This window comes from Aegilops tauschii, chromosome 2, assembly GCF_002575655.3.
Source record: "Aegilops tauschii subsp. strangulata cultivar AL8/78 chromosome 2, Aet v6.0, whole genome shotgun sequence".
Classification (NCBI taxonomy): Eukaryota; Viridiplantae; Streptophyta; class Magnoliopsida; order Poales; family Poaceae; genus Aegilops; species Aegilops tauschii.
Genome location: NC_053036.3, coordinates 30218227 through 30241205, shown reverse-complemented (window position 1 = coordinate 30241205; position 22979 = coordinate 30218227). Strand labels below are relative to the sequence as shown.

Below are 22979 nucleotides of genomic sequence, written 5' to 3'. Positions count from 1 at the left end.
TGACGCATACTGAGATAGCAGTCCAGGTTGCCGGTAGCTGGTGATCAACTTCGGCTAGAGGACCCTGCCTGTAGTATGGTTCAGTGTCAAACACTAGGTCTTCTTGCTCGCTCTCGATGATCATGTTGTGCAAGATGACACAGCAAGTCATAATCTCCCACATTTGATCTTTCGACCAGGTCTGAGCGGGGTACCGGACAACAGCAAATCGAGATTGGAGCACACCAAATGCCCGCTCGACATCCTTCCTGCAAGCCTCCTGAATCTTCACAAACCAGGCGTTCTTGCCTCCTGGCACAGGGTTTGAGATCGTCTTCACAAATGTCGACCATCTCGGATAGATGCCATCAGCTAGATAATACCCCTTGTTGTAGTGCCGCCCATTGATATCGAAGTTCACCGGAGGAGAATAACCTTCAACAAGCTTGGCAAAGACAGGAGAGCACTGCAGCACGTTGATGTCATTGTGAGTTCCTGGCATACCAAAGAAGGAGTGCCAAATCCAGAGGTCCTGTGTGGCCACCGCCTCAAGTACCACACTGCAACCGCCTTTGGCGCCTTTGTACATCCCCTGCCAAGCAAATGGGCAATTCTTCCATTTCCAGTCGATGCTTCCAAGCACCATCAGATGCTCTTCTTCCTGGACGTCGGCCTCGGCTTCCTCCTCCAGCAACGCGGCGAGCGCTTCCTCGTCATCCGAGTCCATCGCCGAGGCAGGCAAATCGCCGAACACCTTGCGCCCGGTGGGCGTGCACCCGCCGCTAAACTGCCCCTCCGCGGCCGGAAACGCCAAGCTGCTGTTGGAGGGGCTGCCGCGGCGAACCTCTGCTATTTTTCCGGCGGGGAATGGCTATCTAGCGGTGAAGGGCGGCGGGCGGCGCCGGGATATAGCTAGTGGCGGCCCTCGGGCGCGGGGGGTGGAAGGCGAGTCGGGGAAGAAAATCTTGACTTTTCACTTGAGGGTGTGGGCCAGCCGCGCTTTTCCCTTGCGCCGGAGCCCCCGATCGCCCCCCAGTGCGCCGGGTTCGGCCTGCGCGCGCCGGGCGGAAAAAGAGGCCGAACCGGCGCTTTTCGTCGTCCTGGGACGCGACTGAGGCGTTTTTTTGGCGCCGGCGCCGAAAAAGTGGCCTGGGGGGCCTGTTAGAGACGCGGCTGAAGATGCTCTTAATCTTCAGGGGCGCGAGAGAGGTGGGAGGGGCAAACTTTCCGTACGGTCATGTCCATCTCCATGCGAGTTGAATCACGGAATTGTGCATGGTACGTTGAGGAAGTGGAGTACTCCCCATTGCTAGTATGCTTTCAAAATATGCCATCCTCAATGTTCTCGTTCAGGTGGATATCCTTAAGTTGCGCTGAAAGCAGCAACATTGACGCAAATGCTCCATGTGGGGGTTGGCGTGCAATACACGTTGGAAGTCAACTTCGTCTCTGATCTATGCGTGGCGAGCCTTCACATCGTTCAGTCTTGATTTCTTCTCCGACGAGGGTGGCGTAGCGGCTGGTGTTGCTTGAAGACGACAAGATAGTTGTCGACAAGCGTGGTGTCGCGCGCAGGATTTTCTTTTTTACACTGGAATTTTTATTCAGTTTACATGGCACGAGTACGTGGGACCATGTGACGTGACATACGGGGCATGAAGCATCTCCATGGGAGCCCTGCAGGTGGGGCTAGGTACGACTCTGTGGCCATTGGCTGCTGCTTGATCTTGGACGGTCGCTCTGTTCCCCTATCTCATTCACCACTACTACCGCTCAAGAGTCTCGTTTCCACTCCCTTGTCCACCACCTCGGCCGAGATCTATTTGGCGTGAGGGTATGGATCGAAGCGCCGGGTTGGAGGCGTGCAGTGGAGAAGTATACAGATGGCAACACAGTCAAGGTGGAGAGGTCGATGGAGATCCTTCCCTGCATCCCAAACGGGAAGGGGGTGATCAAGGAGGTGAGTGGGATAACCGTAGATGCAAATAAGGAGGAGATTCTCGCATGTTTGGGGGCCAGGATTTAATCCCGATGGACATTCTAATTTGGGCGGTGGAGGGAGGAGGAATGTGCAGTTCTAGTACAACGCGTTCGGCGGGCTTCATATCGACCGGGGACTTCGGAATCCGGCGATGGGTGAAGTGGTGCTTCTGTTAGAAAACAAAAAAAAAAATCATACTACAATCACAGTCCAGGAAAACTATGAAGATGCGTAAGAGGTTTAGATCAGATCGTTACCAACTTCGAGTTGCAGGAAGAAGAGTTGGTGTAGATCGCCGATGAAGTCCCTCGAACCGTTCACGAATGATCCCTTGAACCGAAAACCGAAAGCACGACATCTCTACAGATTGCAATCGTACAGGCTTCACAATCCGGCAGAGCTAATCGTCGACGGAGAATTAGAGGGAGAAGAAGAGAACCACACATGGCTTCTCTATTATGAGGATGAGAGAGATCTAGGTCTATCTCTAAATAGATCAACTCCAATTTAGAACTAGAACTAGATAACTAGAGGATGCTCCAAAGCTTGTGTGTTCAATTGTGGCCAAAACCTCTAGTATATATAGGTTGGAGAGTAGAGGGGGACGCCACAAGGGGAAGAGAGGCTCCTCCCCCTTGTGTCGGCCCTAGAGGTGGAGGAGTCCCCCTCCACCTCCAATTTGCCCCCTTCTAATTTTTCATAAAGTTAAGGGGCGCCCCACTTTGTTATTGGGCCCTAGGGCCCAATAACTGTCCACCACTTGGCCTTTGTATTATTTCTTGCCCCTTGATATTATATTAATTATAAAGCCTTTCAATCAACATTAGAATCTTTTATTATTAATTTAACATCTTCGGAAACATTTTCCACCTATATATTAATTCTCAGTATTACCCGGTAAACCCTGAAACTCTTCTGGTAAGTCCGAAACGCTTCCGATTTCTCTCGAAATTATTTCTAACATTAATGAAACTAATTCAGAAATATTTTCTCATCACTCTTACATCAATAACACTCAACATATCGTGATTCCCTTAAGCTTGTGACCCTGTAGGTTCGGTAAAACATAGACATGAAAAAAAGACCTTTCGTTCAGTGACCAATAGCGATCTCGTGTACATCCATATTGATCCCTATGAATACACGAATGGCATTCAGGTGAACCTCAATTGGTAGCGGCTTTGTTGAGTGGTGGACTTTGGCGAGGGATGGCATCCTAGCGCACGACAAGAGGAAGCTAAATAGTGCTATCATGTCGCCTTGCTTGGTCCATTTGGAAAGAGCATAATAATAGAGTCTTTGAGGATAAATCAATCCTGATTGATAGCCTAGTCAACCTCATCAAGGGTGTTGCGTTTGAGCGGTTCAAGGCTGGGGTCAAATGTTTTGAATCCCTGGCTGAGTAGCATGGGTTGTTGCTGTTTGATATGGTTGTTTGCTCTGAACATGTGGATTGCAATCACCTTTTTGCTGGTTGTTTAATCGTCGGCTTTGGCTGGAAAACTGCTCTTCCTTCTTCGGTTGCTATTCTTGCACGATAAATGGGCAAACCTCTGAACCATCCTAGTTGTTAGTTTGGTAGTGGTTGTTGGTTGCTGATGGAAGCTTTGTCTTTCTTTGTTAGTGTGATTTTTGTTGCTGGGTTCCAGGCTCCATTGTTGTTCCTTAGTTACATGTGTTTAGATGTTGAGAGTTCTTTGTTGTTCAGGTTCTCTTTTGGTCATCCAGACTATGCAGGGGTTTTCCCCTATTTATCTTCTATCTATAAATTTCACATGCAGTTCCTCTGCATGGTTCGAAAAAATCACATCGCATTTAACTGTAACATGCACAAATTTTCATGTCAAGAATTTCTTTTTGCTTGTGTATAAAACTCTCACATAGTTTTAATCGACGTACTGAATTAGTATTCTACATAATATTTAGAAACATGTATCCAATTCCGCGGCAACGCGCGAGGTATAGTTTAAATGTTTGTATCCCATGAGCTTCAAGTTTTTCGATTGAGAGTAGATTTTATTAACTCAAAATAAAACTTTTAGGGAATACAAACATAATGAGGACACACACAACATGTGCATGGCTAAGATAAAGACAATCCCACAAACACATATGCAAACAATTACGTCATACAAAGTCATCCAAGACCGAAACTCCACCAATTATAAAGTCATCCAAGAGCGAGGTGGAGGAAAAAGAAAAAGAACAACTCACAAGCAACCGTTGAGTTACAACAAAAATCATCCATACCAACCATCTCTTGTCACAAGGACAATGAGAAATATTTTCCACAACAACGCCTAGCAAGGGAATGACGCACGCCATTGTTGGACCTGACAATCGAAGGCCAGATAGTGGGGTTTCGCCCCAAAGATCAAATTCGAGTAAACACCAAGCCATGCCTTCTAGAAGGTAACGCCGCCATTGCCACGCATAACCAACTAGGGTCAGACCTAGGGTTTCACCCCGGAGCTTGAGACCATGTTCTTGAGAGATACCACCAAATCAAGGTCATAATATGATGTTGCGTCTACTTTTCACAATCCCGGCAAGTACATGCATGCACGGTCCACATGTGAGATGCAACGAAGATGTCGGATGTGGCCACCAATTTGGGCTCTGGGATGTCGTAAACATATTATGTAGTCTACAATATTTTCTCTCTGTGTATACCTAATAATTTACTAGAAACCACTATGAGGATATTTCTGAGATTTAAAGATGGACATGAAGATACATATGCTATGGTGATGTGAGTGTCACAAATTAATCCGCAGAAGCATGCAATTTTTTCTATTCTTATTCTCGTGGTTACGGGGATTGAGTTTATGTTATTTTATGGCACAGTGTATTGAGTAGAAGGAAACTAATGCAATTCCACTACAAAAATGGCTCAAATTTAGCACAGGGCATACACATTTTTCAATGACAGACACTACAACTTAACAGAAAATACTATTATTTTATATTAAGCATAATTATCATAATATATAAAATAAATAATAACTACAACAACCAGTTTTGTATAATAGCGAGTTATAAACATGTATAAAATTTTGATATAAAAGTTTCATTTATTTAGAATTGCCCAAGGGCATACATATTGCTTGAATTGTCCACAAATCATTGTTATTCGAGACAGACTAAATAATATGCATACACTATGCTAAATTCTTGATGATGAAGTCATAGATTCCCAATTCTTTATGACACCATAAACAATATAAGCCTTCGGACCTATGTATGACGGACGAGAATTTTCAGGACATGCGGCCACGCACTGCCGTTATCGCGTGCGTCCGTTCTGCGTTGCGATCGCCCAAATACTCACAGTATTAATTATTTTGAAAACGAGAATACTTTATTTATACCATCGGACTCATGAGCCAGCAAGCATTTATGATCATCGTAATACAACCTTGTCCGCTAGCGATTCAGCCCGCAGGAGCAACCGTGTTAATTGAAGTAATCAATTCATGCTGGGTGAAGTTATTCAACGCAGAGTTAGTGGGCGTATTGATGGTGCGCAGTGCCTTCTCTTATTGCTGCATGTAAGTGAACGACGTGCGGCGAGTGGGCAGTTACTTCCTTTGGAAGGCACGGTCAATTTATGCCGCTCCTTGCTGTTTGGTGGGAACCGTTCGGTGCATGAACGTGTTTCCACCTGTTTCTCATTAGGGACAAGCTAATTGCGGTTATGGCGTCCGCTCTCAAACGATATGTAGATTATCGATAGACCAGCTGCGTGAGGAAGGTAAACGTACTGAGAGATACATGCAGTTCGGCTAGCAACAAGTAGAACATAAGAAAGAAAAAATAAGGCAGACCCTACGCAGAAGGGAGTGGAGGCATGTGATTCCTCGTGTGGTGAGATGGAGGTGGTGTTGAACTAGTACGGGACATGGATGAACACATAGTTAGGCAGGCCAGGGGAGCTGGGAGGATTGGAGAAGATGAGCAGTTAGAAAGAAACGGAGGAGCGTCGTCCGGCTAGCCGTTGTGGCTAGCAGTGTGATCAACGCGCGTCTCGCTGCCGCCTGGTGCAGCTAGCCGTTGTCACTGTCGTGCAATAAATACCTCTGCGGGGCTCGCTCCCGCATGACGCAACTAGCTGTTGGCGCTACAGGCTGCCATGTGGGCCTTTATGGTGGCATACAGAGGCAAATACGAGTGCTATACGAGCTGACGTACGCTGCCCATGAGAGATTATACTTTAACTTTGTATTAAATTAGCACGAATTGCTGTGGACGGGCGGTGCAGATAACGGCCTCGCGTGGTGGCATGTCCACTCGCGATTTATCGATGTATGATCTTCTAATATTTTTTAAAAACCTTACAACCATATTAATGCCCACATTTATAATTTGGTATTCATGAAACGAAAATACAGATCCGAACTTAGCATCATGTCGCGGTTATTTCTCCCCAAAGGAGAGATAGTGCAGTCAATGTTTATGCTCAAGTAAACTGAAACAGTGTTGCAAACCAACTCAATGAAAAATATTGATACAAATATATGAAAATTTATATCAACATGTATTATGGTTAAAATAAAGGAGTTGTGTTATCGGGATTTTTTTATTGAAATATAGGTGACCAATATGGTAAGTGCAACACTGCAAATCTAGTGAGAAGAGCCGCATACATGCTTTAGCAACTATTGTGAATGACACTTCAGACGTGCATTTCCCAACGCCAAAAACACATCATGATAATACGTGATAACAATTATATTGGTATGCAGATTTGAAGACATAAACAAAAAATTATATTTACAAAAACATTGACAACCCGACTTGTTAAACTGAAACAAGTACACTGAAGCAAAGATAAATAACTTTTAAAAAACAGTAGGTTTATTAAGACTATTTACTTAAAAATGTAACCATATGTCTAATCAATGAAAGCAATGAAGTTAAAAGATGTATATAGTAATCGTCAATCTTAATTTTTTTTGTAGATAACTCGTTAAAATGGTACGACGAAATCAATAATCATCATGATGGCAATAACCTTACACTATGTCAGGGATTCAATAGATTCAACCGTGAGTTGTTCATCGTTATTCTTGATTCTCTTCTTTCGCAAGCCCCGACACATTACCTTTGGTTCTCAACTCAATCTAGAAGCAAACTCAAGCACGCCTTGGACAATAACAAGTTGCCATTCAATCAGTGCTCCTCAAAATGGTCTAAAGTACCACTTTGAACATCTCTAGCAGTTTGGCAACATATGTAGTTATCATTAAAGTTCTTTCTACATATTGTTTGTCGTGATGTATCATTATTTATTTCAGAAGATTTAGTAAATCAGACACATTTTGAACCTCCCTCCACCAACAATCTTTGTCGAACACTAAATTGGATCTCTTCACTAAGTCGTAAATAAAGTTATCTTCAACAAAACATTAAGTTTAAGAAGAAAACCTCTACAATCACTACTAGGTACTGCCATTAGTGGGCAAGGTATAATCTTGTCTCTTTCCCCTTCAATTTCTTATTTGTACAAACCAGAGTACTGATATAACCTAAACGTACCTATATTTTTTTGTAGTATTCATTTCTTATTTCCATCATTCATGCAAAGTTTTCAAGGTATTTTGGACTATCATATTAATAAAGTTCCCAGGACCACTTCCTATGTTTTAGTGTTGAGATAATCAAGAAAAATAGGTAATTTGGACTTATAGAAAAAATCCAAAAAAATATGAGTATTATTTTTTAAGCACAAGAGAGCTACTGGGTCAAGTCCCATAATAGAGGATCCGCAAGGGGTCTAGGCACCTGAAACCCTAGGGTACCTCGGCTTACCATGGGCCCGTGGATGGCCACCGACGTTCCATGGCTATAGTGCCAAAAACATAGGTCGAGCCTGAAGCACAAGGGTTTTTAGTACTAAAAAAACTTTCTCCTAAGTTGGATAAACAAGGTAATCAATCCGCAAAGCTCGACTAGAAGCTCAACGATCAAGCCTGCACTCAACAAAGAAACTATAACTTGTGTCCCAATTCTCTAGTGAGGTTGTCAATCTCTCTAGCTTTGCTGTTTACACAAGGATTAGCCATCGAGTGTTTGAAGTTGGTTAAAAGTGCATGTAATATTAAATTGCAAAATATTTAAGTGCAAGAAAACGCGGAAAATCTTTGTATTTATGAGGAAAAGTGAATTGTATCCATAAGTTCACTAGTCTATTTCTCCAAATAACATATATATGGTAAAAAAATGTTTATCAATTAAATTGCAATTATAATGGAAAACCATATATGCCATGATTACATATAGGCATGACGTCATTGTATTTGTAGACTGCTATCTAGCATGCAAATATGTCCTTAACGTATTTATAATTTGGAACTTTGAATTCCACAATCTCATCATTGACTAGTTAAACGAGAAAGCAATGTACAACAAGCTAGTTAAAGATCAACCTACAAACTTAACCCAGCTAGTTAAAGATCAACCCATTTAAAGAAAGCAATGTACATCTCAAGCTACTTAAAGATCAACCGCTTCGAACATATACAACAAGCTTTAATCAACCTACAAACTAGCAGGTCCAAGCAACTAGAATTTTCTAAGTATTCATCACGGCCTATCTCTTCTACAACCTTTTCAATCTCTCTATAGATAAAGTCTGCAAGATTATGTTAAATGCATATACCTAATTAGAACAAAGCAAGTATTTGAAGAACATAAGACAATTATAAGACAAATCTAAGTATTCAAGAAGCAAGTATTGTAAGGACATATGTAAAATGCATATATACCTAATTAGAACAAAGGGTGAGAAGCCGCCCTCGTGTGAGATGTGTCATGTGCGCCGCGGTGGCGCCGCACACAGGAGGACCGAGAGGAAACAATGATTCTAGGGTTGGGGCGCTTCAGTTCTTGGTTTTGTCTCAGCAGAAGCGTAACACGAATGCTCTAGAACTGGGCCGGGCAAAAAAATTCAAATCGGGCCAAATTATTTGGCCGAAAGGCCCCTATGTCGGGCCCTGGCGAGATGACCGAAATTTGTTTTTTGGGACGAAAATCAAAACTCTGCTTTGCAGTGGGAGATTTTGTTTTCTTGAAGCTCCAGCCCTACTTGTAGTCTTCGGTCGCTCCGCGAGCTAATCATAAGTTGGCTTTTAAGTTTATGGCCTGTATGAGATCGTTTATCATGTTGGCGAAGTAGCTTACAAGCTCGCCTTGCCTCCATCCAGCCGCATTCATCCGGCCTTCCACGTTTCACAGCTACGGAAAGTGTTGACCCCTGACTGTTAGGTACTTCCTCAGTTACCTTTCCTGATGTTCAGTTCCGGTTTCCCGAATAGGTCTTGCGGCAGCGTGTGGTTCGTCGTGACTCGGTTTCTCTAGTGCAAGTTCTGGTGAAATGGAATGATACACCAGTGGAATGGCTATGTGGGAAGACAAGGACAGCCGTAAGCGAAAATTTCCAAGAGCACTAGCTTGGGGGCAAGCCGTTTCTAAGGGAGGAGGGATTGTCAACAATCATGAGGATCAAGAGCCGCGCGAAGACGGGATTCAAACTGCTGGCAGGCCCGGACGCAAGGCTCATCTTCTCTCTTAGCTTGGTGGGCCTGAATGGGCCCAAGTGGGGCACTAGACTTAAGCAAGTGAGTTAGGCATGAGAGGGCAGGTGGCGAGAGAAGGACTAGTTTGTATTTTCAATTTGATTTGTAGAAGAAGAAGAACTCCTTCTTTCTCCCCATTCCTCTTGTAGCTCGAGAATTCATGTGTAATGGAGATTGATGCGTGATCAAGACCTGTTTTTTTTTTTGCATGGTGCGTGATCAAGACCTAACAATCCACTCCCTCCGTAAAAACACTATAAGAGCGTTTAGATCTCTTATACTTCTTTATTTATAGCAGGAGTGAAAAACTTTCCGCCATGGATCTAATGATACAAATTTGCTATTGTAAATACTGATATATTTTTTCTCAAAACTTGGTCGGGCATACAGAAGTTTGACTTCAGAAGTGATAAACTAAAGGCTGTGTTTGGTTGGACTTCTACAGCCAACTTCTGGCTTTTGGAAGCTATAAGCTAACCAAAGGGGAAAACAGAGAAGCACAATCTGTAAAAGTTACGGCTTCCCCGCAGTGTATTTTCCGAAGCAGGTGAACCCCCAACTTCAGCAATGCACTTTTAGCTGTCCCCCGAGAGTTTCAATGTATTTACCCACCTTTGCCATTCGTAAGTGGAAAACGATTGGGCCTATTCCTCCCGAGTGAGTCATCCAGCACCATAGAAGGCCACCCCTCGTAAAAAAACACATCATTCTCCCCAGTCCCCATCGACCCGAGCGGCAGCTAGGGTTCCTAGCCGCCGCCGGCGGCCCTCCATCGCCGCCTGCCCAGCCGCTGGCGCCGCCTCCCCGTCGCGACCTCCTCCCTCCTCTACTGCTCGCCGGACCTCTCCGCCTCAAGAGCCCGCGAGGACCACCGGACCAGCAAGGGGCGCCGTCCTGCACCTCCGCGCGCCCTGCCGCCGGCGACGCCTCCCGCAGCCCCGACGCGAGCTCCTACCTCCACTCTGAAAGGTAGCTGCTCCCCTTCCTCCCACTCCCCTATCCCCCCTCCCACCTCCTGTACAAGTAGAAATAGGATGGATTTATTTTGCTTTGTCATATTGTTGTCTATTGATGATGTATATTGGATGTAAATAGGATCATTCCAGACAATTCACAGTCAAATCTACAGCAATTCCCTGCTCCCTCCCCCTCTCCTTCCTCCTCACCCTCCCTGTTTAGGTTTCCTTTGAATTTTTTGCACAATTTTATTTATGTAATGTTTAATTGCTTGTATACATGATATGTACAGAAGCTGAACATGATATACCTATTTTTTTGTGTGATGTATAAGCTTGCATGACATGCCATCTAAAAAGACAGCAAACAACATTCACAAAAATTTCTTGTACATAGATATTATGTTTGCTACTTGTACATACTATTTGAGTACTTGCTGCTATTATGTAATGCATTATTCTTGATACGTGCTTTTCTCATATTGCTTTATTGAAGTATGACTGAGAAGGCGGTGTGGGATGATGCCCATCTCAAGAAACTCATTGAAATATTGAGAGAAGAGGTTGAAAAGGGGAATAGGCCATTAGGTTATTTAAACAAGAGGGGTTGGGAAAACGTTTTGGAGAAATGGGAAGCTAGAACGGGAAAGAAGTATCCCAAGGATAAATTCAAAAACAAGTGGGATGCCATAAAAAATGAGTACACTTGGTTCATGGAGTTGAAAAATGAAGCAACTGGGCTTGGATGGGATGATGCGAAGAGAACCGTTGATTGCTCTAAAGAATGGTGGGATGAACATATCAAGGTAGGACTAGCCATTTTGTTTTTCATTTGGCATGGTTCTATATGGTTGCATTATCTCACTTGTACATTAAAATCCATTTCAGAGATGCCAAGAGAGTACAGGAAAGAAATGCAATCATATGAAGTTCAAAAAACAGGGACCAAAGCACCTTGAAGATTTGCACATCATATTTGACAAAGTACATGTTACTGGGGCTAGTGCTTCTTGTGCTGGAGATATATCTTCTGATGAATCAAGTGATGATAATGCGGTTCCTTTCGAGAAGCCCGATGGTGGTGCTGAAATGAAGTTGGCATCTTCGAAGAAACCAAAACCAAGCAAGAAGCGCAAGCAACCTTCTAACGCAAATGAGGAGAAGGAAGAGAAGAGTCCATTCTTACGATTGTACAAGCAGACATGCGAGAAAATAGAAAGTGGAGTGGAGAAGATAACTTCAAGTGTTGAAGCATCATCCGCTCCTCTCACCAACCATGTTCCCACCATTTCAGAAGTAATGAAGATGGTCAAAGAATGTGGTGTGAAGGAAAAAACTGCTCTCATGCACACAACCCTCACTCTTATAGTGAAGCCCGAGTTTAGGGAAATCTTCAATGTTCTTGAAACAAAAGAAGGGAGGTTTGATTTTTTGGAGAGGGAGCATGAGAAGGAGATGTTGAAGCACGTGTAGTGAATCATATTTGTTTATGTTATAGACCTATATTTGCTTTCATTGTGGACCAAATTTGGTTATTTGTGGACCATATTTGCTTTCGTTGTGGATGTAATTGCTTTTGTCGTGGACCATATTTGCTTATGTTGGTTTACCATATTTATGTTGTGAGAAATATTTACTCCTGTTGTTTACCATATTTATGTTGTGAGAAATATGTGCTCGTGTTGTTTTACCTTATTTATGTTGTGAGAAATATGTGCTCGTGTTGTTTTACAATATTTATGTTGCGAGAAATAATTGCTCGTGTAGCCTGGTCATATTTATGTGATGCCCATGAATATTTTAATATTTTTATATTGTTATGTAGATGGATGCAAGAATGGAAGAAGTGGCCATAAAGGGACAGGAGGGAATGAAACTTCTAGCTGAACTTGCGAATCAGGCTGCTATCATGGGAAACCTAGGTAACCTCTATGTTGAGCGATACTTGAACAAAACATACAGAGTGCCTCAGCAAACAGGACTTCAATGGGTCATGGAGTGTTACGGTCGACCTAGATACTTTTATAAAATGTTTCGAATGGGCAATGATGTTTTCATGGCACTTCATGATTTGCTTGTCTCTGCATATGGTTTGACGTCAAGCACTAATGTTTCATCAATTGAGTCACTGGGCATGTTCTTATGGATTGTTGGAGGCCCTCAATCATTTGCTCAAGCTGAGAACCGTTTTGTACGATCACTTTGGACAGTTCATACAAAGTTTAAGGAAGTTTTGTTATGTTTGCGCAAGTTAGCGAAAGATAACATCAAACCTAGAGATCCTACTTTTAGGCATGAGCATGAAAAGATTAAGGAAGAGCGTTTTTGGCCTCATTTCAAAGGCGCTATTGGTGCCATAGATGGATCACATGTGCCGGTTTCAGTGCCTGCAGATGATGCGGTTAACCATAGATGTCGACATGGTTTCACATCTCAGAATGTGCTTGCAGTATGTGACTTTGACATGAGGTTTACGTTTGTGGTTGCGGGTTGGCCGGGCTGTGCACATGATACAAGGGTCTTGAATCATGCATTAGCACACTTCCCTTCATTTCCTATACCACCCAAAGGTATAATGTAGTAACTGATGTCATCATTAATTATATTCTTATGTGTGACGCTAACTTTGTGTTCTTTTTCATGGAAATACTATCTTGTCGACTCTGGGTATCCAAACCGAACGGGATACCTTGCTCCTTTTAAGGGGAGTCCATACCATCTGCCGGAATTTCGTCTTCGCCGTCATCGTCCACCTGAAGGAAAGTACGAGTTGTTTAACTTTTCACATTCATCCCTTCGAAATGTTGTTGAGCGTGCTTTCGGGGTACTCAAGCAGAAATGGTGCATCTTGAAAGGGGTCCCAAGTTTCTCACCTCGTACACAGAAGCATATCATCATTGCTTGCATGGCATTGCATAATTTCATTCGTGATAGCAAGTTGAGTGACAAAGTTTTTGATAAATGTGATGCCGATGATGAGTATGTACCTCCAGTGCTACGAAAGGAGGTGGCACCAACACAAGCGGATCCCGTTGAAGAAGAGGAGAACGAAGATAGCATGAACAATATTCGTAGTAGGATAGCTGATGCTTGTCTTGCCATGGCAAGATAAGTTAGTTATGTCGATGAAGGTTATCATCATGTGAACCATATGTGTTTTCTCTATGCTCCACGTCTTCCATAATAATATTATGGTGTATCTATCTGTTTGGATATATGAAACATCAAACCATAATCGTTAAATTGCATATGTGTTACCTATGAGTCATCTTAATTGTCATAATTTTCCTTTGCAAAATGGACGTTCAATTGCCTACCATATATGTATCACTGCTCTATGGTCAACTAGTAAATTAACATATTTCACTATGGCCTAAGGGGCATCATAGAACATTCACAGTCAAATCTACAGTTTCACAGTTGTTTCAACCAAACGGCTTCCAGCTTTTCCACAGCAGAAAGTTCACAGCAGCTTTTTCACAGCTCACACCAGCTTTTACAGAATCTGCAGCTCAACCAAACACAGCCTAATACACCTTGTATTTCGAAACGATGATGTAACAGTGTACAGACAGTGAAAAACGATGATGTAGGAGGCTTGGAGCTAGTGTTTGTATCCATGTCACGTTGCATGAATTTGGGTCACAACTGCACAGACAGAGTTGGATATAAGTATTCAAAGATTGCAGGTTTCCTTATTCTAGTCAAGAGTTAGAGTTGGCCACGCGAACAGAATCGCCTTATTCTCCTTTTGCTGTGTGTATATAAGGAGACGAGTCTCTTGTCGTTATGATCAACACCTACGTACTGCCGGCGACTCAAAAATCGCTCCCCTCGAAAAGCCTCCGGAGTCTTGTTTTCACGTACGAGTACGAGTCACGACCCGAGGCCGATCGATCCATATATGGACCCTCTCGTCGACGCCGTCGAACGGCCCGTCGACATGCAAGCCGGCCGACCTGATGATCTCGTCCCGACAGCCAAGGACGGCGACCCACTCTTCGGTCTCGGCGCCGAGACCAGCAGCGTCGACGTCGCCGCCTCCATCGCTGGCGACCTAGACGTCGCTATCGCCGTTGACGATGGTGTCCTGTCCCTGGACGTGCCAGATAGCTTCACCGGGCCTCTCGTCGACGGCGTGCAGCTCCAGGACGTCGCCGCAGATGACAACGAGGACGACAACGACGACCTCCTGTACCTCGACGGCGTGCAGCTCCAGGAGGACGTTGACAACGACGACGACCCCCTGGTCGTAGTATTGCCAGCAGTAGAAGGTGGGCCTCTCGATCTCGTTGTCATTCCCGCAGACGGCGACGAGCCGGAGAACACCGAGGCTGAGCCGGTCTATGACTATGATAAACTGCGGAGAATCGTCGCCAACTCCAAACACGGGGTCCTGCCCCTGGACACCGCCGAACACGACGGCGAGCTGATGCTCCGTGACCTCGCGGCCACCTCCAACGACGGCATCTTCCCTCTGTTGCTGCTGTGCGACATCCTCCTCCGCGTCCCGGCCAAGACCATCTGCCGCTTCCGCTGCGTGTCCACCTCCTGGAGATCCCTCCTCCGCCACCCGGACTTCCTTGCCGCCCACAGGGCCCGCCACCGCCGCCCGCTGGCCCCGCTCATCGCCGCCACCGTGCGCCTGGATCGCAGCGACGGCATGGCGATGGGCGTCAACCTCCTCGACACCTCCGGCAACGTGGTCAAGAAGATAAGGAGCCACGCCGCCGTGGACAAGAGCTCCCTGCACGGGACGTGCGCGCACGGCGAGCTGGCCTGCCTCATAGGAAGGACGGACCGGCGCCTCCGCGTGCTCGACGTGGCCACCGGCGCGGCGGCCACCTTCCCGACGCGGCCTCGCGGGGCCCTGACCTGCACGCTCGCCAGGGTGCCCTCCACGGGAGAGTACAAGGTCCTGACCATCGTCCTCAAAAGACACAAGAGACGGGGCGACGTTTGGTACCACCAGGTCGCCATGGTCCTAACCCTGGGAAGCCATGGCGGCGGCAAGTGGAGGGGCAGAGGAAGCCCTCAGGTGATGGTGCGGCGGCGGCACAGCGACGTGGCCGTCGTCAGGGGCGTCGCCTACTTCTCCATGGAGTCGTGCCTGCACGGTCACCAGCCAGAGGAGCACGTGATCGCGGGGTTCGACCTCGAGACCGAGCAATGGCAGCCGGATCCCTGGTACGGCCCCCCGGTACGTGACGCCGACGCCGTCGACCACGCCGACAGGAGCCTGGCGGAGGTCAACGGCTTCCTGGTGGCGGCCCACCGCGACAGAGACGCATGTACCATCAAGCTGTGGTTCTGGATGAACGTTGAGATGGAGACTCGTAAATGGTTCCCGCTGTACAAGATCCCCATGACAGGTCTCAGCTTCGAGAAGCCATTGCGGGTGCTGGACGACGGCATGATCGTCGTCTGGTCGTCGGTGCATGGGTCCCGCGACGGTGTGCCGCAGATATATGACCCGAGCACGGAGACGTTGACGCAAGGGGCGGTGACGGCCAACTGCTACGCCGTCGGCGCCTACACCGGATGCGTGCTGCGTGTTGGGGATCCTCGCAGACACAAGACGCTGGAATTGCTGGCTGCAGGGAGTTCAGGCGGTTTGAGCAGGACGATCGAGTATGGTTATGGCAGGTGCCGCCGTAAAAAGGCGGCAATCATCCAGAGCATTGCAGCTACTGTGTTTTAATCAGTTTCAAAATATAGGACAGTCGGGTGTTTATTGGCAGGTCTTTTTTTTTTACATGTACGTATTAGTCCAGTAAAAAAAAATTAGTTGAGCTATTACCTTAGTTTTTTCTTTTGAGGAACCTATTATTTGAGTTGGTTGCAATAGAACACAGTTTTTAAGAATATAAGTACGGAATTGCTAATTTTCATGCGGATGAAGAACAAGTGGCTTTCATCCGTTTCATGAGCAGTGTGATCTAAGCCCCAAGATTCATGATTTCTTTTTTTCATTCAATCTGGGCCCGCTTAAATTTTCCTTGTGACCCGTTACGCTCCGCCCGCGTCTGTCTTTATTCTTTTCTTTTTGAAATTTTGATTTGGGTATTGTAAGAATTTATTCGAAAGAAAAAAAGCTAAATTTTTCCCCTAAAAAAGAAAATGGGAAAGTTTTACCTTTCCCCTAAGGTGTATTTGTTTTTTTAGAAGTCAAACGAGTGCATGTTTGACCGAGTTTTTAGAAAAATAGATATCCATATCCACAATATGAAATTTATATCATTCGATCCATCATGAAAAGTAGTTCCATATTTTATCTATTATTACTAGTGTTGTTATTTTATTCTATAATCTTGGTCAAACATTCAAATTGGTTGACTTGCACGGAAATCACTACACCTTATATTCTGGAACGGAGGGAGAATATCGTCGCGCTTTGGAACTGAAACCCTCCTAACCACCTAAGAGAAAGGGAAAAGTTAACTGGCGACCGTCCACTAGCAGTCAGGTTCCAGAGAACCCTTCTTATTATCTTTTTTATTAGCTTTCGCCCTAGGCAATCTCTTTGCTTGCTGACATAAACTTTCGACATAGATCAAGTTGTTTTTTAGGAGTTTTACCTCTTCTTACTTCTTGACATCAGAAAGACAAGCGCTTACCTCCTTCCTAGCAACCTACATATCTGTCTGCTCAAAGCACATTCAGAGTATAGTTGACAATTCCTCCTTTACGTATCTCAGCCAAAGCCTACTTTATTCTCTGCAAGCTAGGTAGTTAAGGAATTAAGTAATCCCTGCCACTGATATGGCCGCACAGATGTTAGCGCAAATCCGACACCATGTCAGCTCTATGAAAGAGGTCGTTGTAGCCCATATCGTGGTGAACATCCTTTTACTTTTTTCTTCAAAAAAGGCGCAGATTGGGGAATCGAGTTATTTTGTTTTAAATTTGTTTTTCCATTTGCAAAAAATCCCAAAATCGTGAAAATTGCCAATGTTTGGATAGTTCAAAAATCCCTATATTTTGTAGAGGTGATTGTTTTTCAAAATTCGGCAAGTGCATTTTTATTATATGTAGCATGGCAATTTTTCCATGTTTTAGAGTGCCCCCATGGCAGTTTTTAATTAGAGCATTGCATTTAAATAATTATTTACATGACATTTGTATTATTAAAAGGATTGCAGTTTTATTTTTGAAGAGCATGGCATTTAATATTAGCAACAATGGTAGTTTTTATATTTTTTCAAAAAGATGACATTTTTATGACTAAGAGCATGGAATTTTTAATTATTAACAGGTGGCAGTTTCATTTTTGAGAGAATGCCATTTTTGTTATTGTTGACATGGCATTTTTGTTTGTAAATAGGATGACATTTTTATTGTCAATAGGATGACATTTATAATGTTGAGACGATAGCATTTTTTATTTTTAATTGCATGGCAGCTTTTCTGGGCTTATCCAGATAAAATATTTTAGTGGATGGCAGTTTTATAAAGTTTCAACGCATTTTTTTCAAAGCATGCCATTTCAATAAAATTTGCGCGCATTTTCTAATTCATGTCATTTTTTTATATCAAAATGGCAGTTTTTATTTTTATCTGGAGGATGGCAGTTTTTAAGCTTGGCATGGCAAAAAAAAGCAGATCACTCAAACTATTTTTTGTTTTAAACCTGTATTTTTTTTAGGGAGGGGGGGGGGGGGGGGGGGGGGGGTAAAGCTGTAATGTGGCAATTTTAAACAAGAAAAACACTTTAACTGGGCCTTTTGGGTCTGGGGGTCGCGCTAGGCTGGGCCTGGCTGCTGGCGAAAGAGCAAAAACGGTCGCTGGGAGGCACCCCCCTGGCGATCGAACGCCAGATATTGGCGTCGAAAAAAAAAAACCTTCCGGCCGATGGATCTCCTCTCCGCCGCGTACGGCGCCACCTCCGACGACGACGCCGACGCCGCCCCGGCTCCCAGCTGGCCCGCCACGGCCCTCCCCTCGGCCGCCCCGCCTCCCCCGAAGCGGCCGCGGTGGGAGTCTCCCCCGTACCCTGGGTACCCACCACCTCCTCCCCTCCCCGCCTCGCGACCGGCCCCACCCCAAGCCGCGCCGCCGCCGCTGGCTGGCAGAAGGTACGTCTCCAAGAGGGAACGCGCCCTCCTGGCGGCATCCCAGCCTCCCGTGGGCTCCGCGGCACCGCTTCCTCCGCCGGAGTTCGACTCCCCAGGTGAGGACACCCTTGACCCCCTTCTGGCAGGCACTGCACAAGTTGGATAAGACATTCCGAGTTCCTGGTTGCGGTTAGATTGGCAACATTGATGTCCGTATAGCGAATATGCATTGTGACCAACAACATTGATGTCAGAAATTTTTACACTGCTCAAGTGAGATTCTCGTGTCATCCATGTCAAGATAAAATTGAGCTGTCATTCGTCAGTAGCATAATGCAAAATTTAGTATCGACCCGATCTTGTCTATTTACATACCGGTAGTTAATGGTTGAACTTGAAACTGTGTGAGGAATTGTGGAGAATTATTGTGTAAATGTGAATTAAAGGCTCTGAATTGTTAGCTGCTGTGCAAGAAAACCGAAGCCCTGTTTTGTCCCTTGTAGTGATATTTTGCTCATATGAAGCATTGGTGATGACTCAGTGAATTGCGAGTGATGCAAGTGTTATCTTAGTTTTTCCTTTTCTTGCTTCTTAAACACCATTTATGTTCCTTGCTCATGTGCTCTGTGCTTCTTATTGCAGTTGTTCGATCTTTTGCTGATTCAAATGTTCGAGCTGATATTTTGCATTATTTACGGTGCCAACCAAAGCCTGGATCCAACAACAGTTCACCTTTCAAGCTCTCAGTGTCTTTGATGGGTCACACTAAAGCAGTCAATTGTGTGGATTGGTCACCGAGCCATGGTATGTAGGTATTCTCTGTACTTTGATTTCACTTTTCGCATTGACTTATATTGACCAAATTATAAGTAACACCTCTTATAAATGATGAGGTGTGGGGCGTTCTCTAGGATTATGCGTTACATGTTTAAAACAAATGTAGGATTCTAGCCTTTGGTTTTTGATTCACAATAAATTGTTGTATTATGACAAACTGGTCTTCTAACATGAAAAGAGGATGGTATATTAACTTGTGAAGAAAGGACTGGAAACAGCCTCTTACAGAAATGTAGGGAAAGGCTGCGTACAATAGACCCAAGTGGTCGGACCCTTCCCCGGACCCTGCGCAAGCGGGAGCTACATGCACCGGGCTGCCCTTTTTAAGAAAGGACATGCAATACATGTCCTCATTATAATGACAGCAGTTGTAAAGTTAAGGATATGATGAACCTGGCAAAGTATTATCTTACATATGAAATGTTATATCACTATTATTACATTCTCTTAACCCACAAGTAAGAAGTCGGATAATGTTCTATTATACATGGGAACAAAGTTGGAAAGTATTCGGTTATTCAGATAGTTGAAGTGTATATCTTGATGCTGTGTTGCTCAATTCGATAGATATATTGAGATTCTTTGGTATGTCATACTATCATGTTCCACTCTTAACTACTGCTACCAAGTGTGATGCATGAGATGACTTGATGGTAATTTTGTAATTTACATATTGATGTACACAGTTTCAGGATAATCCTGTTCTCTGTTTGTATTCTATTCAATTAGAACATTATTGCCAGCAGATACTCACCAAGAAGCAAATTCACAGGACATCTTCTTGCTTCTGCTGGAATGGATCATACAGTCCGCGTATGGAACGTTTGGAACAGAGGGGATACTACTGCTCGAGTTTTAAAACATCATACTGCTGCTGTAAAGGATGTGAAGTGGTCCCATCATCGGCCCTTCTTACTTTCTGGCGGGTTTGATTGTTCCTCACGACTAGTTGACGCTGAGGAGGGAAAAGAAATCAGGGTATTCAAGGAGGATCAACCAGTGGAGGTCGTCAAGTTCAATCCAAGCAACTCAAATCTCTTCCTGTCTGGTGGGTCCAAGGGTTCTCTTAGACTCTGGGATATTCGAACTGGCTTAGCAACTAAAGAGTTCAACAGAAGTCTTGGCACCATCCTTGATCTTGAATTCAGTGCTGATGGGAAGCAGTTTATCTCTTCAACTGACACAACCAGAAGCAATGTTAGTGAGAACACTATAATAGTATGGGATACATTACGAGAAGTTCCTCTATCTAACCAGGTAACGTATTCTAAAACTATTTATTTGTTTGACCTAGCATAGTATTTTTTTACTTTCAGTACCTCATGATATTATCCCAATTTGTATTCACATATTCAAGTGAGGTATATTTTGAAGATTGAAATAAAGTAGACACAATGCTTATTTAAGATGCTTGTTATTTTCTTATATTTTCCTCTATCTGACTCGCCAAGTTATTTTCACTTGTATAGCTCATTTCTGTCAAGTATAACTGCAAATTTAGAGTCTTGAGCATATATAATTAGAGAAGAAAAACATGTCCATTGCCTTGAATATACTATGGTACTAATAGAACTTGATTAATTGATAGCAACATATTTCCTTGAATATACTATGATAGTGATGCAGTAGTATAGTACATTGAAATACGAAGTTAACAGTGCATATGTGGTTGACAAATTGGTCCATGAGTGTTGAATACCATTGAACATACCCATTTTCGAAAATGTTAATATGCATCGAGATTCTTTCTGATTTTGTTTAGTACTCCATAGCGAAAACAGGTCCAACTTGTTACCACATTCCTGCATTTGCTTGCTCCATTAGTACATATGTATGTCTTGTTAAGTCCTTTACCCAAAATTTTAGTATTCTACATGTAGCACTGTGGAACAAAGACAAAATCTTGATTTATTAATATGGCCACCAATCATCATGCTATATTGCTACTTGTTGTGAAGAGGAGTGAAGAAAACGATGAGTCTTGGGCTGATAATTAGTATGCTAAATGATAACTTGAGCTTGCTCTTCTAAAAAAAATCTAGTGCCTGTGCTTGTGGGCTCAGGGTGAGTGGGTGACCCCTCTGAGCTGCAGATTGTTTTGGCCTTTTGAGATGACCAAGATTTGATTGAACTTAACTGATGTGCTCTGACTTGAACTGAACTCATGGACTACCTAACCTAATCTATGTACTCTTTTTTGAAGATCAGTGATCCAGTCTATGTACTCTATAACATGTATTCCTATATTTCAATGTGTTTGACATGGATACTTTAAAATTAACGCTTCTCTAATCTAATGCCTACTGAGTTGCCACAGCTGCACGGTAGTCCTCTCCACTGACCTTCTTTTCAGTTTGGAGCTGATAACTGTGCTCTGCTTACTAATGTGCCCATTACAGTTTTTTCTGTGTTCACTAAAAGTTTTTGTTTCATGTTGATTTCTGCAACAACAAAAAAAAAGAACTGGGTCTGAATAATCATACTGGGACTTGACAAAAATCCCACTTTGTATCACAGGTTTATACAGAAGCATTCACCTGTCCCTGTGTGAGATACCACCCATACGAAGCTTCTTTTGTCGCGCAATCCAACGGCAACTACATTGCGATTTTCTCAGCAAGGCCGCCATTCAAGCTAAACAGGTATAGGCGGTTTGAAGGACATGGAGTGTGGGGCTTCCCGATAAAGTGCAGTTTTTCCTTGAGCGGGAGGGAACTTGCGTCCGGTTCATCCGATGGCTGCATCTATTTCTATGACTATAAATCCTCGAGGTTTCTGAGGAAGATTGAAGCCTTCAAAGAAGCGTGCACTTGTGTTGCATACCACCCTGTACTCCCTAATGTGATCGCTGCATGTGGCTGGACTGGTGAAATATCTGTTTTCGAATGAAGAGCACTGATCCTTGCAGTGTTCTCCTGGATTTCTAACTGCAGATTCAGGTTGACCTATCACTACAAGCTTGGCCTGCCTTGTGTTTGGGCAATCTCGGTCATCATTATTTGCAGTGGGAGTTGGGAGTTGGCTACTGAATCAGCAGAATATGTTTGAAGGTGCAGGTGGTGCGGCTTACATTTTGTATCCACGGAAGCTTTGTTGATGGAGTAGGATGATTGAATCGAAGGTAAAATGCACATGCAGTATTTTAACTTGTTGAACGCGCTCAGTTTAGTCCTCTCAAACTAGTACATGTTTGGTTCCTTGTTTAACTCTGCAGGAGGTGCAGCGGCGGTCTGGCAATTGCTGCAAGGTGCCTCTGTCCCCATATTGTGCTCCTTGATGCTGGGATTTTCGAGCCGCGCCATGCCAAATATCCCCTCTGCAGGTAGCGTGTTCTTGGATTTGTTCTCTTGTGTCTTTGTGCTAAATCAATCGATCAGTTGGACATGAGTAAACAGTTGCCACCAACAACTCATGAGCTGAAGAAAACACAATCATTGACAAAACATCGCCGGGGACTGCAATTGACTGATTAAATAGTTTCACAAACTCGATTTCCTCATCAGAAACTTGGACATAGCAGTCAAGGAGATGCGGAGGGTGAATTATAACTGTAGCATGGAGGTCCCTCATGGACAGACAGACCATCTTATTGAAT

The 22979-nt window shown here is 44.1% G+C and overlaps 2 protein-coding genes across 2 annotated transcripts; both read left to right on the top strand.

Annotated features, from left to right (window-relative positions):
* The first annotated feature begins 10254 nt into the window (after positions 1 to 10254).
* Positions 10255 to 12136, top strand: LOC109745029 (uncharacterized). The gene is made up of 3 exons (XM_020304167.4): positions 10255 to 10506; positions 10990 to 11299; positions 11382 to 12136. The coding sequence occupies exons 2-3, from the start codon at positions 10991 to 10993 to the stop codon at positions 11964 to 11966; spliced, it is 894 nt and encodes a 297-aa protein (XP_020159756.1). The 5' UTR covers positions 10255 to 10506; position 10990; the 3' UTR covers positions 11967 to 12136.
* A 6152-nt stretch (positions 12137 to 18288) lies between these two features.
* LOC109745034 (uncharacterized) lies at positions 18289 to 22979 on the top strand. Its single transcript, XM_020304172.4, has 5 exons — positions 18289 to 18663; positions 19190 to 19351; positions 20157 to 20641; positions 21902 to 22505; positions 22599 to 22979. The coding sequence occupies exons 1-4, from the start codon at positions 18345 to 18347 to the stop codon at positions 22271 to 22273; spliced, it is 1338 nt and encodes a 445-aa protein (XP_020159761.1). The 5' UTR covers positions 18289 to 18344; the 3' UTR covers positions 22274 to 22505; positions 22599 to 22979.

Bases quoted from the DNA above. Each gene is read 5' to 3' on its own strand.
- LOC109745029 (XM_020304167.4), top strand. From the start codon at position 10,991: ATGACTGAGAAGGCGGTGTGGGATGATGCCCATCTCAAGAAACTCATT. The intron at 11,300-11,381 runs GTAGGACTAGCC...AATCCATTTCAG, and splicing joins GGTGGGATGAACATATCAAG to AGATGCCAAGAGAGTACAGG.
- LOC109745034 (XM_020304172.4), top strand. From the start codon at position 18,345: ATGGATCTCCTCTCCGCCGCGTACGGCGCCACCTCCGACGACGACGCC. The intron at 18,664-19,189 runs GTGAGGACACCC...TTCTTATTGCAG, and splicing joins GCCGGAGTTCGACTCCCCAG to TTGTTCGATCTTTTGCTGAT. The intron at 20,642-21,901 runs GTAACGTATTCT...TTTGTATCACAG, and splicing joins AAGTTCCTCTATCTAACCAG to GTTTATACAGAAGCATTCAC.